This window comes from Pempheris klunzingeri, chromosome 9, assembly GCF_042242105.1.
Source record: "Pempheris klunzingeri isolate RE-2024b chromosome 9, fPemKlu1.hap1, whole genome shotgun sequence".
NCBI lineage: Eukaryota > Metazoa > Chordata > Actinopteri > Acropomatiformes > Pempheridae > Pempheris > Pempheris klunzingeri.
Window position 1 is genome coordinate 19,515,277 of NC_092020.1, and position 14,425 is coordinate 19,529,701.

General features: G+C 40.8%; 2 protein-coding genes across 2 annotated transcripts; one reads left to right on the top strand and one right to left on the bottom strand.

Annotated features, from left to right (window-relative positions):
• Positions 1-24: 24 nt before the first annotated feature.
• LOC139207054 (zinc finger protein 518B) lies at positions 25-3,043 on the top strand. The gene has a single exon (XM_070836687.1). The coding sequence runs from the start codon at positions 121-123 to the stop codon at positions 2,563-2,565; it is 2,445 nt and encodes an 814-aa protein (XP_070692788.1). The 5' UTR covers positions 25-120; the 3' UTR covers positions 2,566-3,043.
• A 2,389-nt stretch (positions 3,044-5,432) lies between these two features.
• Positions 5,433-8,428, bottom strand: LOC139207283 (cytokine-dependent hematopoietic cell linker-like). Its single transcript, XM_070836959.1, has 10 exons — positions 8,377-8,428; positions 8,201-8,284; positions 7,904-7,925; positions 7,210-7,234; positions 7,054-7,129; positions 6,955-6,971; positions 6,784-6,878; positions 6,621-6,698; positions 5,925-6,080; positions 5,433-5,746 (listed from the first exon to the last, which is right to left on the bottom strand). The coding sequence occupies exons 1-10, from the start codon at positions 8,424-8,426 to the stop codon at positions 5,594-5,596; spliced, it is 756 nt and encodes a 251-aa protein (XP_070693060.1). The 5' UTR covers positions 8,427-8,428; the 3' UTR covers positions 5,433-5,593.
• Positions 8,429-14,425: the final 5,997 nt, after the last annotated feature.

Here is a 14,425-nt window from a genome sequence, read left to right on the forward strand (position 1 = left end):
GTTACATCAGCCCCGTCTACCCCGAGGAGTAAACCCTTACCACCAGGTGGAGATGGACGTCTATCCCACGGTATAACCGCAGCCTTTGACCCCTACTGCCAGGTGACCTCACCTCTCAACATGAAGCCTGTGAGCTATCAAAGCATGCCGCCGTCGGTCAGCGGTGGACATCCCAATTTGGCCTTTGATCGCGTATTAAGCTCTTCAAACGTGATGTATTGCGAGAAGTGTGGATTCGCTTCTATGGATGCCGCTGTGTTCAAGAAGCATATGATCGAGCATATGGGGACAAGGTTCTACTGTTTTTACTGCAACAATGTTTCATTCAGCGAGGCAGAGTTAAACACTCACTTGAAGCAACACACTGCAAAGTATCCATTCAAATGTCCTCACTGTGGACAGGGCTACATGAGGAGGCTGTGCCTTGTGAAGCACATTGAGCGTTTGCATAGTAAATGCAATAGTCAAGGACCCGCTAAGCCTGGCACGACAAAAAATCCACATGTTCCTGTCTCCAGTGCCTTACCGAGTGTGCCCACTGCTGATCCATCATCACTTCGACCAGCTGTTCGGGTGACGGTACCCACCCCGTGTGCACCTGCATTCAGGCTGGATAAAGATGAACAGAGAGGGAAAACACTGGACACAAATGTATCAAATCCCACTAATGGGAATGCAGAATTTCTGTCCCCTTTGAATGGACTCATTCAGCACAACAGGGCCCTAACGGTCTCTCTCCCAGAGGAAGTAACAATCCCTGCTGGCTGTTTGGTTGAACTTGTTGAGGTGAAGACTGTCAACGGGACAAAGGAGCTGAAGCTGAGGCTCGTCACTCAACAAGAAAACGAGTCTGTGATAAAAGACACGAGGACCACAGTTTCTCAGAACACTGCACAAGGAAAGCCATTATCATCTGCATTAAATCATCCAAACACAGTGAAGTCCATGAGTTTGGGGATGTGTACAGTTAACAGGAAACAGTATGAAACAAAGACTGTGAATGCAGAGCGTCCTGCTGTTCTCCCTGTCATTATTTCTAAAAACATCCCAAAGCAAGCGAGCAACGAGAAAAGTGTGTTGAAAAGAACATCGCAAGAAATAATCAACTTAGAGTGTCACACGGACATTCCAAATAAGGTTCCCAAAAGCATCCTGAATCCTGTAAGAGAAGGAAGTATTGGGATTAAAGTTACACAGAGAGAAGCTGTGAATCGCACTGCAGCTCCGCCCATTGTTACCTCCGGCAGGGTTGCCAACAGGTTGACTACCGCCCTGCATTCAGAAAACATGGGTGCGTGTGTCTCTCAGAGAGCAGTGGAGGAGAGAATGAAGTTAATTTCAGAGCATCCGAAGAGCATCTCACCCAGGAGGGCGTGTGACATGAAAAGCGTCCCTCGGGATGTGTCTGTGGCCATTAAGCTGGAACCCAGGGAGGACCGCCTCAAGAACAACACTGCAGTGGGCTCGAACCAGCAAAGTTTGAATGTTCCCTTTGCTGCCCAAGCGAGACCTCCTGCGATTTTACATTGTAAGAATAATGTTGCAAATACATCTTTTTCAATACCCAGGTCTCTAAATGAGCCCTCATCAGTCCAAACACCTGTGCTGTGTAATCGCACAAATTCAAAGAGTTCGCCTTGGGCCCAGGAAGTCAGAGCCAATGAGAGAGCCGGAGAAGGAGACACGACAGAACCTGAGGGTTTTCCAGTCATATCCTCAGTGTTTTCATTAAGTCAGCAATCAGAGGACGTGCAAGGCCCCATTCAACCACTGGTAATGGCTCTGCGTGGCATAGTGATGGATAAGACTAACAGTTCTGGTGGTGCATCTCGAGATCACACCAAGTTGATAAATGGCACAGAGCCGGTGAAGGAGGCATGCTGCACTCAGGTGGCCAGTAAAGATGGATCCCTCGCCTGCGACCTTTCATTGAAAGAGCGGGCCAGTGAGCCTGTAAAAGTAGAGCATGATAAGGGTGTCCAGCACCCTCCTGCTCTGGCCAACAACCACATCCACATCAAGAATGAAAAAAATAGCACTTTGCCAACAGACAACATTAAACGCAGTTGCAGCCCTGACTTAAAATCTCCAATGGATGAGCAATCCGGTCCTGAAATTGCCACACACACAGTTGCGTCTGGGACTGCAGACCTTCTACAGCAAAGTATGGCAAAAAGCGAGCATGACGTCTCCTCAAAGTTCCTGACGGTCTCTCTGAAAAGGGTACAAGTAGGTGTGTGGAAAAAAAGCAAGAAGGGACTGAAACTTAGAATATCCAAATATAAGGCTCAGGTACCCATGGGCAGTCTAACTGAGTGTGCAGTCATTCACCCAATGCCGCTGAAGGTGGACCAGCTGGTGAAACGACCGGGCCCGAACCAGCCTGTGGTGGTGCTCAATCACCCAAAGCCCCGCACCTCCGTACGGGGAGCGAGAGCAGACACTTTTGCCAACACGGGAGCCTCTGAGGTGGTGCCAAAGTGCCAAATCTTAAAAATGAGGCTGAGCAAAGTGATGGGGCAGAAGTACGAGGTGATGGGATGCACTGTTGGAGTCTTTCCATGAATTTATCAGACAATGTATCAATGGACAGAAGTGTACAATTATATGGAAATAATAACTAGTATTACTTTGGCAAGATGCTGACTGAAAAAGACAACATTTTAGTGCACTTATTTTCTTTATGGGAGCATAATATTTAAAAAGAAATAACCCCTTCGGATCACTGAGCATTATGTTATACATGTTGTTTAGATAGGCATGGGGTGTGGAATGTTCAAGTGCAATGCAGTTTGGCTGCTTTCAGTCATGGACCATTGACCATCTTCTGCAGGTGATGCTGTCTGTAATACACAGATGTTAAATGGTTTGAAACCAGTAGATCTGTGAGAGTTGAGGCATAAATGCATGCTGTTAAGAAGGATAACATACTGTATTTATTTATGTATACATCAGTGATATTTTTCTGTTCATCTGGCCCTCCTAATATACAACCTGAATTAGGCGCAGTCCACCTGAAATGGTCAACTCTTTGTGTTGTTACAGCTCGGCACTTAGACCTAGTGTCCAGGTGGAGGGGCTGTGGAGTGTGCTTGCCCATTTAGAATGTAAACAAAGCCATGAAAAGACGGGACAGCACAGCTCCCAATGCTAATGATGGGGGAAAAAGCAGTGGTGGGTGTTAAGTACTGATCAAATATTTGTTATAATGGATGTAATTCAGTGTGGGTCAAACCTCACGCGCAATATTACCTGTACACGATCCCCACTTTTCTGTTGTTAATGCTCAGATGAACAGAACTGTTCAAAACAGGGAAAACAAACTTCCAAATTTCCAAGTCAGCATGTAAGGATAGAAATCACTTGCAGGCATTTAAGATGTTTTTCTTCCTCAACAAAGCTTTCTTCTTTTGTTGTGACGATGCCTAATTTGATACACAGTGTAGCTACATTTCAAAAAAGTTAACGATTCAACAATATTATCACCTCATAACTGGTCGACAAGCCATGTCACATTTCAAAAGCTCCTCCGCGTTTCGCATGAAAAACGTGGCTATCATGGAGATCACAGTCGGTGCCACGTGCAGCGTGTCAGTATCGTTTTATCCATGGTGCGTCGGTCAGCAGTGTAGTGGTGCATTCAGCCACTCGTCAGCCACGTCTAGCAGATGGTGGACAGTCACAGGTAAATTAATGGAATAAGCTGGGCCAGTGAAAATGACACTACGAGGTGTATATGATGGAAGCTAGGCACACACACCACCGTTTGTTCTGGTCACTGGGTGTTGCAGAGAAACAGAAGTTATGTTTGCCACTTTGCTGGTTGCTCTTGATGTGTTATTTGAAGTGAAATAATCTGTAAATGTGGATGTTATGGAACGTGCCTCAGTTTCCCATCAGTATGTGCCACTTCCTTCCTCGGTGACATACCTGAATGTTTCTGACATTACCAGTTGGTGAGGAGTGCCTGAATGCACCGTTAGTTTTCTGTGTGGCTGCAGTCAGAAAGCTTAATAGGCAAAAGCAAAGTCTTAAAGAACTGAACTACATTTTATTGTTACAGATATTTTATAATTAAGTTATTTGAGGTAACATTCCCAGAAACAAGTGTTAATGCAGAAGAAATCATTTTGGATCATTCTCACTCCTCGTGCCAAACAGTTTGCTGTCTTTAATGTCTTTGCAGAGGAAGCTGGAGCTCCGTAAGCAGCGGCACAAAGTGCCGCGGATAAAGCCCATTCCAGACTGGTTTATTACTAAAACAGAAAGCCATGTGCTTGTACTTTTTAATTTTATCTTACCGCCATGTACATACTTGGTGACTGCAGTGATTCTGGGGCCCTTGAAGACCTGCTAAAAACTTGTATATTTTTCAAGAACCATCAAAAAGATAAGCAATCTTCTACACGAACACTTTTCAGATCTGTTTCTCTTTTTACGACAGCGTTACAGCACCTGTGTGTCCTCGTTTATAATCCTGATGTATGAGGTGCTAGACCTATGATTATAGGTTTTGGTTGCCTGCAGTTTTTATTGTGTATATACGTTTTGGCCACCCACAGATTTTATTGTGTAAATACCTATAAATATCAAATGTGATGACTGGTGTTCATACTCTGTAGGGAATGGTTACTATTCCACAGCCTCTTCTGCAGCAGCAGCCATGTTGTGCTTTCCTTTCCTAGCACTGCAGTGTCGCCAGCTGCCGTGCAGTCTTTTACATATATATATATATATGGCATTACTTTAGATGGTGTTAAACGGTGTGGCAGTTCTTTCAGAATGTTTTACTTTGCCTGTCATTCACTCATTCCTGTGAGATCTATTCATGTCCTGTTTTAAATGTTTTTTTCTGGTTTTCCTACATCCTCATTGGCCATTGTTGTGTTCCATGCTTTTATAATAACAATTGTGTAATTCTTTTTTTCTATTAAAACAAAGTAAACATGATCACAATTTATATGGCGTGTTACCTTTAGTTCAGCAGAATTATCTGACATGATCATCATGAAGCCTTTCTCATAGTAGAGAATCTGGTGCCCTTCTTGTTAGAAAACTAGACAATGTGCCTTTTTTCACAGCATGTTGACATGACAGGTGTTTCTAATCTGATTTAACATTTAACAATCTTGATTAATTTGCTGTACATAAAACACTGATTGTCTTCCCAATCTGTTGTGACAAAGACGATAATTCCCCTGAAGACATTTGGACAGGTCACCGTAGGAAAAGCACAGATTTAAATAATACAATTCATTACTGATGGCTGAATTAATTAAGTGATTGTCTTTTATCTGAATGTTTTGGGCTGTTAGTACTTTCAAAAAATACAATATAATGACATCAACTTGGTCATTTTTTACTATTTTCTGACCTTTTTTGTTCTAAATGAACAGATCAATTGATAGTGACATTAAAAGTTGGCTGCAGCAACAGATGGAACATGTTTTTATTGACACATAATTTGTATACAGAGTCAGCTTTTTTCCTCACGTTCATAATGAATTTTAGTGGATGCTTTGGGTGAGACTTAAAGAGGAGACGTAACAGGATGGGATCCAGCAGACCATCTTTGCAGGCACGGTGCTTTGTGTTACTGCAGCAGCTGGTCAACATCCCTTTTTGTTACCGGACATGTCAGCACACAGTTGTCTGGGTATTTGCATGCAGGTGTATTTCTCCCACTGATGAGTATTATTGGGAATATGGAGTGAAACTTGATGATGTCTGCCACAGTGTCAAACATCTGAGGGGAAACAAGTTGTGAGATTTAGTAAATATAACGCTAAAAGGCAGTGCTTGCTTGAACTACCCTTTTGAACACAGAGAAATGCTCTTTAACACGTGGGATTGGGACACACTCACACAAGGTTTACTGGTACGACCGCAGTGACAATAAACACCTTGAATCTCAAATCACTCACGTCATTTGACCGTTGTCCTGTTCCCAGGGAGTACTTGCTGATGTTCTCGATGAACCGAATTTTGACATTGTAAACCTTCTTCTCGTGATACACAGCCAGCACCAAGGGTTCACTGTTGGTGTTGATGGAGCAGTCTCGCACCAAAAAGGCCCCGTCCTAATGTGGTTAATGTGAGTGAGAAAAGAGGGCACGAACTCAGATCCTTTACTGAAGTAAAAGTAGAAATACCATGGTTTAAAAGTACTGCAATACAAGGAAAAGTCCTGATTTCCAAATGTTTAAATAAGTAAGTCACACACACACACATACACATTTCTTTGTTTTTTTTGTATTGATCATAACAGCTTTAAATAAACAGTACTTAAAGGGGCCAAATATCCCAGAAGTGTAATTAGAGGAGGATCATGTAGATGGGAATAGGAATAAGGTGGCGTTTCCTCTTTTCTACACTTGACACAAAACAAATCATTCTTTCATAGTGAAGTTTGCCTCATCCAGTGTGTTATTTGTAAATTATTGGTATGACATGTTTTTTTTTCTCTAAACAGTAACTAGTTACTATCATAGAATAATGTAATCACATAAAATGCAATTTCCCTTAATGACGTAGTACTTGAGTAAATACTTTAAATGTACTTGAAATACATTCCATTCAGATATATTTTAATACATTTCATAGTAGAAGAGATGCAGTACCTTGTTTACCAGGTGTAAGGCGTGCTCAGCATCTGCTCGACTACAAGGCCCGACATACCAGTCTTCAACACAGTAGGTCTGCCAAAAATATTATAGAGTTCAATGAACAATATCTGGACACATACAGGATATTTTAGTCTTTACTGGGTGGCAGACAGTTTACCTGATGAGGCTTCTCCTTTGGAACAAAGTCATGTTGGTCAAAGTCTTCTTTAGTTTGAGGCCACTCGTGGTGATGACGTTTTGATGGCACTCTTTCTTTAAATAGAAGCTGATGTTGAGTCCTTTAATCAATAACTGTATAATGATGCTCATGATGTATAACAGCACTTACCTAGATGTTGTTGTGACCTAAATAAAGAGGGACAGAGCACATGTAAAATCAAAGGTGATGTCAAGGTAAACTGAAAAGTCTGAGAAATGAGAGTCACACCTTTTTTCTATATCGTGAGTCTCCAAATCCCAAGAATGCCTCTGACTGTTGTGGATGCTTTCAGCACTCTGTAGATCTAAAAACACAGACCGACATTATAAAACTATCAAGACATTTGTAACCAGTGAGTTACGTTCACAGTTATTTAGCTCTTACCTTTGGTAAATAGACTGAATTCTGCCTATTAGGATTATTATTAAAAAAAAAAGAAAAGACAATTAGATCAAAACAATGTGGCAAGATAGTTAAGGAGGCCTCAGGTTGCTAGTTTAATTGTTTTTCATTCATTCATTAATTCATTCATTCATTCATTATCTGACGCTTATCCTTAATGGTCTCAGTGGGCTGGAGCCAATCCCAGCTGGCCACGGGTGAGAGACATTGTACATCCTGGACAGTCAACCACAGGGCCGTCACATAGAGACTGACGCTCACAGTCACTGTTATGGCCATTTTAGAGTCACCGATTTACCTAACCTGCGTGTTTTTGGAGTGTGGGAGGAAGCCAGAGTACCCAGACAGAAGTCACACAAACATGGGGAGAACGTGCAAACTCCACACAGAAAGGCCCCACCTGCAAACCTTCTTGCTGTGTGACCACCGTGCCCCCAAATTTACTTGTGCAGAATAAAAAATAATTTATGAAATTGTAATGACAATAACATGGCTGAAAGGATTTTTACACGGCAGTAAGTGGATCACTTCACTTCTGCAGGAGAAGGCACAACAATTAAGGGAAATACAAAAATGATGAAATAGAATAACTAAAAGTAGGCATCACATACAGAGAGACCCAGTCTAGGAAGCTGTGACACAGTATGTTTTAGCTATGATGTTTCATGTTACTTACTTTTTTAGCTGTGCTCTGTCCACTGAAATGAAAAATTATACATATATTAAACATAAAATTGGTCATCGGTTTATCCAAACAAGCCATGATTCAAGCCTTAGGCCAGCGGTTCTTTTTCTAACCAGCAGATGGTGTCACTGCGTCACTGCACAAGCTGTAAACTAAGATGACCTCCTTTCACTTTTCACCATCCACGTAGAGGAGAGGGTCACATGGGATCAAGTTCAACTACAGCAAAATAAAAAAAAGTGTTGGTGTGTCTGGTGGCTTCCTGTGTGAGAGTAAAACAGCACTCACTCCCTCCTGCAGGGTTTGTGTACAGTCAGACCAGACAAGTGGTTCGCTAACTCCAAGGCAAACGGTGGAGGTGATGGAGAGCACCTGGAGGTAGACAGAATTTAACTGTAGGCATGTTCCAAACGTATTAACAAACCCAACAATTAATAAGTTGAATAGTAGTTGAGCAAGTTTACCTGTGAGAGCGCTGTGATATCAGAAAGAGAGAAAAATCATCACCTATCATATGAGTTCCAATCAATATGACTTATTGACACAGACAACAGTGTATGTGTACGTGGTTTACCTGCTCTTCTGGCTGCACAGGTGCGGGCCGCCTCATCTTATCTGTAACAGCAACATGTGTATGATTGGGATGCTTCAGAGGCCAGGACGGTGACAGTGAGTAAAGTTAATTCTTCTAAATTGTCTCACCTAATCTAGTCTTTCTTCTGCCTGGCTTCAGGTCTCTATTTACAGCAGGCCCTGTGTTAAAAAAAACTATAAAGAAATCAGAACAGTGATCATGTTAATGTGTATGTTAACTCAAGTACTGCACTCAAGTGCAATTTAGGGGTTCTGGCACTCAGTCTCATACATTTTTAGTAAACTGCAGGTTGTTTTTACGCGTTACTTTGCCAAATACATGTAATCCCACGGCTGATTTGAGAATCATCCGATAAAGTATTATATGCTCAAAAAATCTATTGATAAAGCCCTTCTCAAATTGAGTGATTTTCATTACAGATACTTATTATGGTTTGACTTATAAAGTAGTGGTGTTACTCCTTTTCTCTTAACGCTGCATTAATCAATCAAATGAATCAAATGAAACAACATGTCACCAGCTTATACACAGCTGCATACTTCCACATCAGGCCGACATGTGGTGAGCAGTAATTTGGAATAGCGTTTCTTGCCACCTGAGAAATGTCCAAAAATTCAATATTCACTTGATGTTTAGCTCTTGTTTGGTCTCCGGGAACAACTGACAGGGTGACAACAGACCCTTAAGAAGCTACTTTTGCTGAAAACAGCTGCCTAGAGAAGTTGAAAAGAATGAAACATGCAGTAAATGTGCTGTAAATCCAACACAATGAGCTAAGGGAGACTAAAAAGCTCTGCAGAGATGTGTGATAGTTATAAAAGTTTTAGTAACATTCACAGAACCGTTTAATTTAATGTCAAATCTTGAATAATGTAAGTTAAGTGACCCAACAGTTTTTAACCTTTGTTAAGTGGCAGCGTGTGACCAGGGAGAGAAAAGTCAGTGAAGTGATTTGGTACAGTTTTTTTTTTTACACAATTCTAGCTAATATTATCCAATATCATCTTGATTTTAGCTTCTTCTTCTACTACCTCCACTTCCAAAACTTAGATTATGGAGATTTTTGTCCTTTTACCTGAAGTAAGTGGGATTTCTCTAGGGGGGATGATGGAGTTGCCCTGATGGGAATGGAGAACAGAAGACAGCACATAAAGCATAAGCAAATATTTACAGTAATTCAGCTGTAATTAAACATTGATTTAAAGAAGATAAAACCTCACAGCGGAGAACGATGAAAAGCTGTGAGCCGACGATGACCTCGGAAGACCCCTGTCTTGAAAGGAAAAGAAGCTGTGATGGCCAACAGTCTCAGTAGCGACACTAATGGTTGTAGTTTCAATAGTTCCAGCATTAGTTTCAACACTCTGAGTTTGAATCGCTCTTGTAACTCGGTCGTTGCCAGTCCCAGCAGTGCACTGCAGCAGTAGACTGTATTGATTACAGATGGAGAACACTCCGAGTGTGAACAAATCTAAAAGCCACGGTCACTGTAAAGTTGTAGACGTGCAGCTGTGAGGCCTCTGGCTGTGGGCCACATTCATGCAGGAGAGTAAAGGGAGTCTATTCACACTACATGCTTCCCTCTCTCCCCCTGCGGCTCTGGGATAATTGTGATCTCCCACAGTCTGGCTCAGCCAACAGATGGCCCTGGAGACCCACTGGCAGATCATGCTCACTCAGCATGAGTTCTCTCTCTCTCTCTCTCTCTCTCTCTCTGTCAGATCTACACTGCTTTCATTCTCACCACAGTCTGTGGTGGACTTGTTATTTTTTTGCCTGCGCTTCATTCAACTTCATTCTAATCATGTTCACCAGAGCTTTTCTGTGTACAACGATGCAACACACTCACTCTCATTGTGTCAACTGTGCAAACACTTCTACTAAGTTTGGACAAGTCTGGCACTTACAGTTCCGAGCTTTTGGGTTATTTGAGTCTAAGAACTCTATGTGCTATACTGTAACACATTTGAGGAAGGCACGTACAAGAAAAGCAAGACGGTGGCGTCAAACATCAAAGGTCAGATTCACTCCTACAGACGGACAGAATTACTCAGTCTCAGCTCACTACGCAACCAAGTTTGCTGTTGTTTCCTCAGCTTCACTGTCGACAAGGTTATGATACAGCTGAAATGTAAAATATATAATATTTATATTTGAAATTGGAAATTGAGCTAAAAACTAATAAATAAACTAAGAAGACACAGGCTCATTTTATGAAACCACAAAACAAATCAGGAACAAATCTAATCTTCGGCTTGAGATTTGAAAACAACACAAAGCTCTGCGTGAACGTGAATGAGAAATGTGTCACTGTTTTCCTCTCTACCTGCATACTCTCTCTCCTCATTTAAAGGCCGTGCAGGAAGTATGCACACATTCAGCACTTCCTCCTGGTCGTCCACCTCGGCGTACTCAGGCTCCATGATGCTCTTACAGTTGCCGCATTTTTGATTTCTGTTCCTGTCTGTCCTGCTGCGATCCTGCGGAGAGACATATACGATACACAAACATCATTAACCTGTGACTTTGTAAAAAGGCTGCATGGTTCTGCTCGGATATCTGAGACTCTGATCAAACTCAGCACATCACAATTTACCCTCCCGAGACCCAGAAGAAGAAAGGTTAAAATGTTATTTATTTATTTGTTATAACGTCCTTCGTGGTGGACATTGGGTAAGTGTTTTCTACAAAAAGTATTACAAGGCATCAATTTGGCATTGAATTCTTTCTCATCTGATAAATCTTGGAAATTAAATATGAAACAAATTTCAAAACCTTCAATGAGGAAAACATGTATTAAAATCAAAATGTGTAAGCTAAAGTTATTAAGTTAAAATTTGGATTTTGAGAGGCTGAAGAATATACGCCTCTGAAATCTTAACATAACATAGTTAAGACTCTTATAAATCAAAGTGTTTTTGAAGCCCCGGATGTCCTCTTAACAGGACAGTAAGACTCAAATAGACTCCATGTATGGTGTTTGACCTACAGGTCTCAGACTCCCCTTTCAGGTCAAAACCATATACAATCATACAGTATGTCAGAAGGCGAAATCATCTCTTTCAACAGTGAGCTGTTAGAAAACTAACAACACAGCGTGACAGAGAGCCACAAAGATCTGGGACAGCAAAGATGTCATTTTGACACCAGTCTCTTTCTGCACTGACTTTTTGGTAAAAAAAAAAAAAAAAAATCTTTTGTCAAAACAATGAACTCAGTAAAAGCTGCAATCATTTTTGAGCCTTGCTGCTTCTTGCTCTATAAATCCACCAACAAACACTTACAGTTATGTAGTTATATATTCTGACAGCGAGTGTTAGATCCTATACGCATATACGACACAGTAGCACAGGAAGCTACTGTGATGTGTTGGAACATAACCCAGTGCTCGTCTTCGAGAGATTTCCTCTTTAAAGCCTTATTCTTTACAGACACACAGAAAACAAGTGATGGTGTCTGTTTCTGTGAATTAGTCTCACATTATGCAAACCGCATTGTCACTATGTATTTTTGAGTATGAAAACTGAAAAAGAGGGTTATATTAGGATGAAACCATTGAGAGTTTTTGCATCAGTTATCGCACCACAACAACTGGTTTTTCTGTGATGAAGAGGATGAAGATGAGAGTCCCGACTGGCTTGGATGTTTTTGTCTGGCAGGTGTAGCGCCACCAACATATGCAGCACCTGAACTATTTCGCCAATAACAGGAAATGTCCAGGCTCCATGTGTTTCATCTTAATGAGGATCGAGAGTTTATTTTGAATGACAAAGATTCATAGTTTTTTTTTTTTCACAAAGCACAAGCTCAGCTTCTTATATTGCAAGAGGTGGTTGAACTTGATTGCATCAGCCTATTAGAGCTGAACAATGTCAACATTTGTACATCACGATTTTGACTTGGCAATGCCCAATATAACTGTCCTTAATTGGCTAAAAAAAGATGATAGATAATCTCTCTATTTAGAGGCTGCAGATGGAACAGGCAAACTTGCAGTTTTCAGAAGGGGTTTTTTAACCCAGTACAGGCTCTCTTTTACCAGAATTACTGCATTTAATACTTTAAATGTTCATTTAAAGTGGTAAAATGTTCATTCAATATTACACAGACTGTGTGTGCTTCATTAATGTGTCAGCCTAGTGTGTGTCTGCAGCAAATATGTACATTAAACCTTCGATAGATGCATTCAAATGACACTGAAACATTACTAATCTAATGAGCTTTAGGGAGGATAAGAGATGATTATTGTGTTAATCAGTATGACTAAATAAAATGAAATATATTTCATAATCTAACTTCAAAAGGAACCAGAAACAATGGTGATAAATTATAGCAAAAATATAGAAACTAATGCTTGTCTGCTCTGTGTTGTTCTGGCTGTGCGCTAACAATGACAGAGCAGTACCTCACTCTTTACTCATTTCTGCGCTAAAAGGTAATTACACAGGGGGCTGCAAACTCCCCAAGTTTCCCCTGGGAACGTTCATGTGGAACCATCAGGGAAACGCTGTGGATACGGGTGCCATAACTCACCATTATCACAGCAGACTCATGGCTGTTTCGCCTCCCTGCAGCTAACGACGGGCTGAAACACAAATGAAAAACATCATTAGTTTAGTGTTCTGCCTAAGATTGTGGCCTTCCACCGCAATTTTGTCCTTGGACGTCTTCTTCAGTAGTTACAGAAGAAAACAGACGTCTTTATGCACAGCTGAATGGAGCTGTTTGTGGCCCCACTCTGTTTTCAGTGGGCCTGTTGATCTGAGTCACATCTGTAACTCTCAAGTAGAAAAAAACTGTATTTCTGAGCTTATTGTGGAACCATTTTTTCTAGATATTGACTAAAGCGTCATTATCTTTATCTTTATTATCCTATTTTTTTTTTAAGTTAGACCCTTGTTTGTGAACAGATCCTTCTAGTTTAAACAGAAGGACAAATGCTACTTAAGCATGGAAACAAATAATTTAAAAATCACATGCATTTAGTTAATATTTACAACACGATGAAGTTGAAGCAGAGTAGTTATATGCACATCACGTGTGCATATAAGGCTAGCAGTGGACAGCGTCAATGAAAAAAGAATTACGTCTGCACGCTCCCACCCACAAAAAGTTTATATATAATATCCATGGATCAATCAGTCACTCTATAACATTAGATTTATTTTGCTATATTAAACATAAAGAGATCCTTTATCACGTCCTAAATGTATGCAAATGTGTCATTTTGATAAAATGTACTAATGAAGCTTACAACAACACCAATGATAATGATAATAACAATAATAATAAAAATTCAGCTCTACTATACTAGTGGTGAAGAATGTCACTAAACATTAAAGACAAAGATACTTAAGGGCTGGTTTGTTATTTGAGGAGATGCTTTCAGTTTTGTCTCAATTTAATTGTTTGAATACATACTTACAATTTAGTATTTCAAGTGAGATTTTAGAGGAAATAACAACAGTCAAAACGCAGCCTTGTTCAGTCCAACACAGACAGGGGTTTAGCTCAAGGTGGCTAATGCTGGATATTGTTTGTACTTCTCTGCTTGTGTTACTTGTGCTCTACTTTTTAGCCGTCCTGTAGCTGTCGCTTGTGGTCACAGTGGCTGCTGTTCAGGAAAACGCTACATCATCTCGTGCTAACAGAGCAGAGCAAGCAAACTAATACAATTATTAATCGTTAATTAAGAAGCACAGCATTATGTCGACATAAGAACGCAAATTACTTCAGTTAAAGATACAAAGCTGTGACTGAAGGCGTTTTCCCATCAGACACATGAGACAAGAGAGCAGTTCGGAGTAGGTCAAGAAGCCACGTTAACAAAAAGTCAGATAGAAATGAGTATGATGCATACAGAGCAACAAACACCTCTGTATTCATTAGAACTGTCCCCGCGTTAATCTCAGATAAGC

What these genes read in the sequence shown, in the direction of transcription:
- LOC139207054 (XM_070836687.1), top strand. Translation starts at nt 121, where the DNA reads ATGAAGCCTGTGAGCTATCAAAGCATGCCGCCGTCGGTCAGCGGTGGA.
- LOC139207283 (XM_070836959.1), bottom strand. Translation starts at nt 8,426, where the DNA reads ATGATAGGTGATGATTTTTCTCTCTTTCTGATATCACAGCGCTCTCAC. An exon ending in ATTCAGTCTATTTACCAAAG is followed by an intron (nt 7,130 to 7,209) that starts GTAAGAGCTAAA and finishes CTGTGTTTTTAG; the next exon opens with ATCTACAGAGTGCTGAAAGC. An exon ending in CAAAGGAGAAGCCTCATCAG is followed by an intron (nt 6,699 to 6,783) that starts GTAAACTGTCTG and finishes TATTTTTGGCAG; the next exon opens with ACCTACTGTGTTGAAGACTG.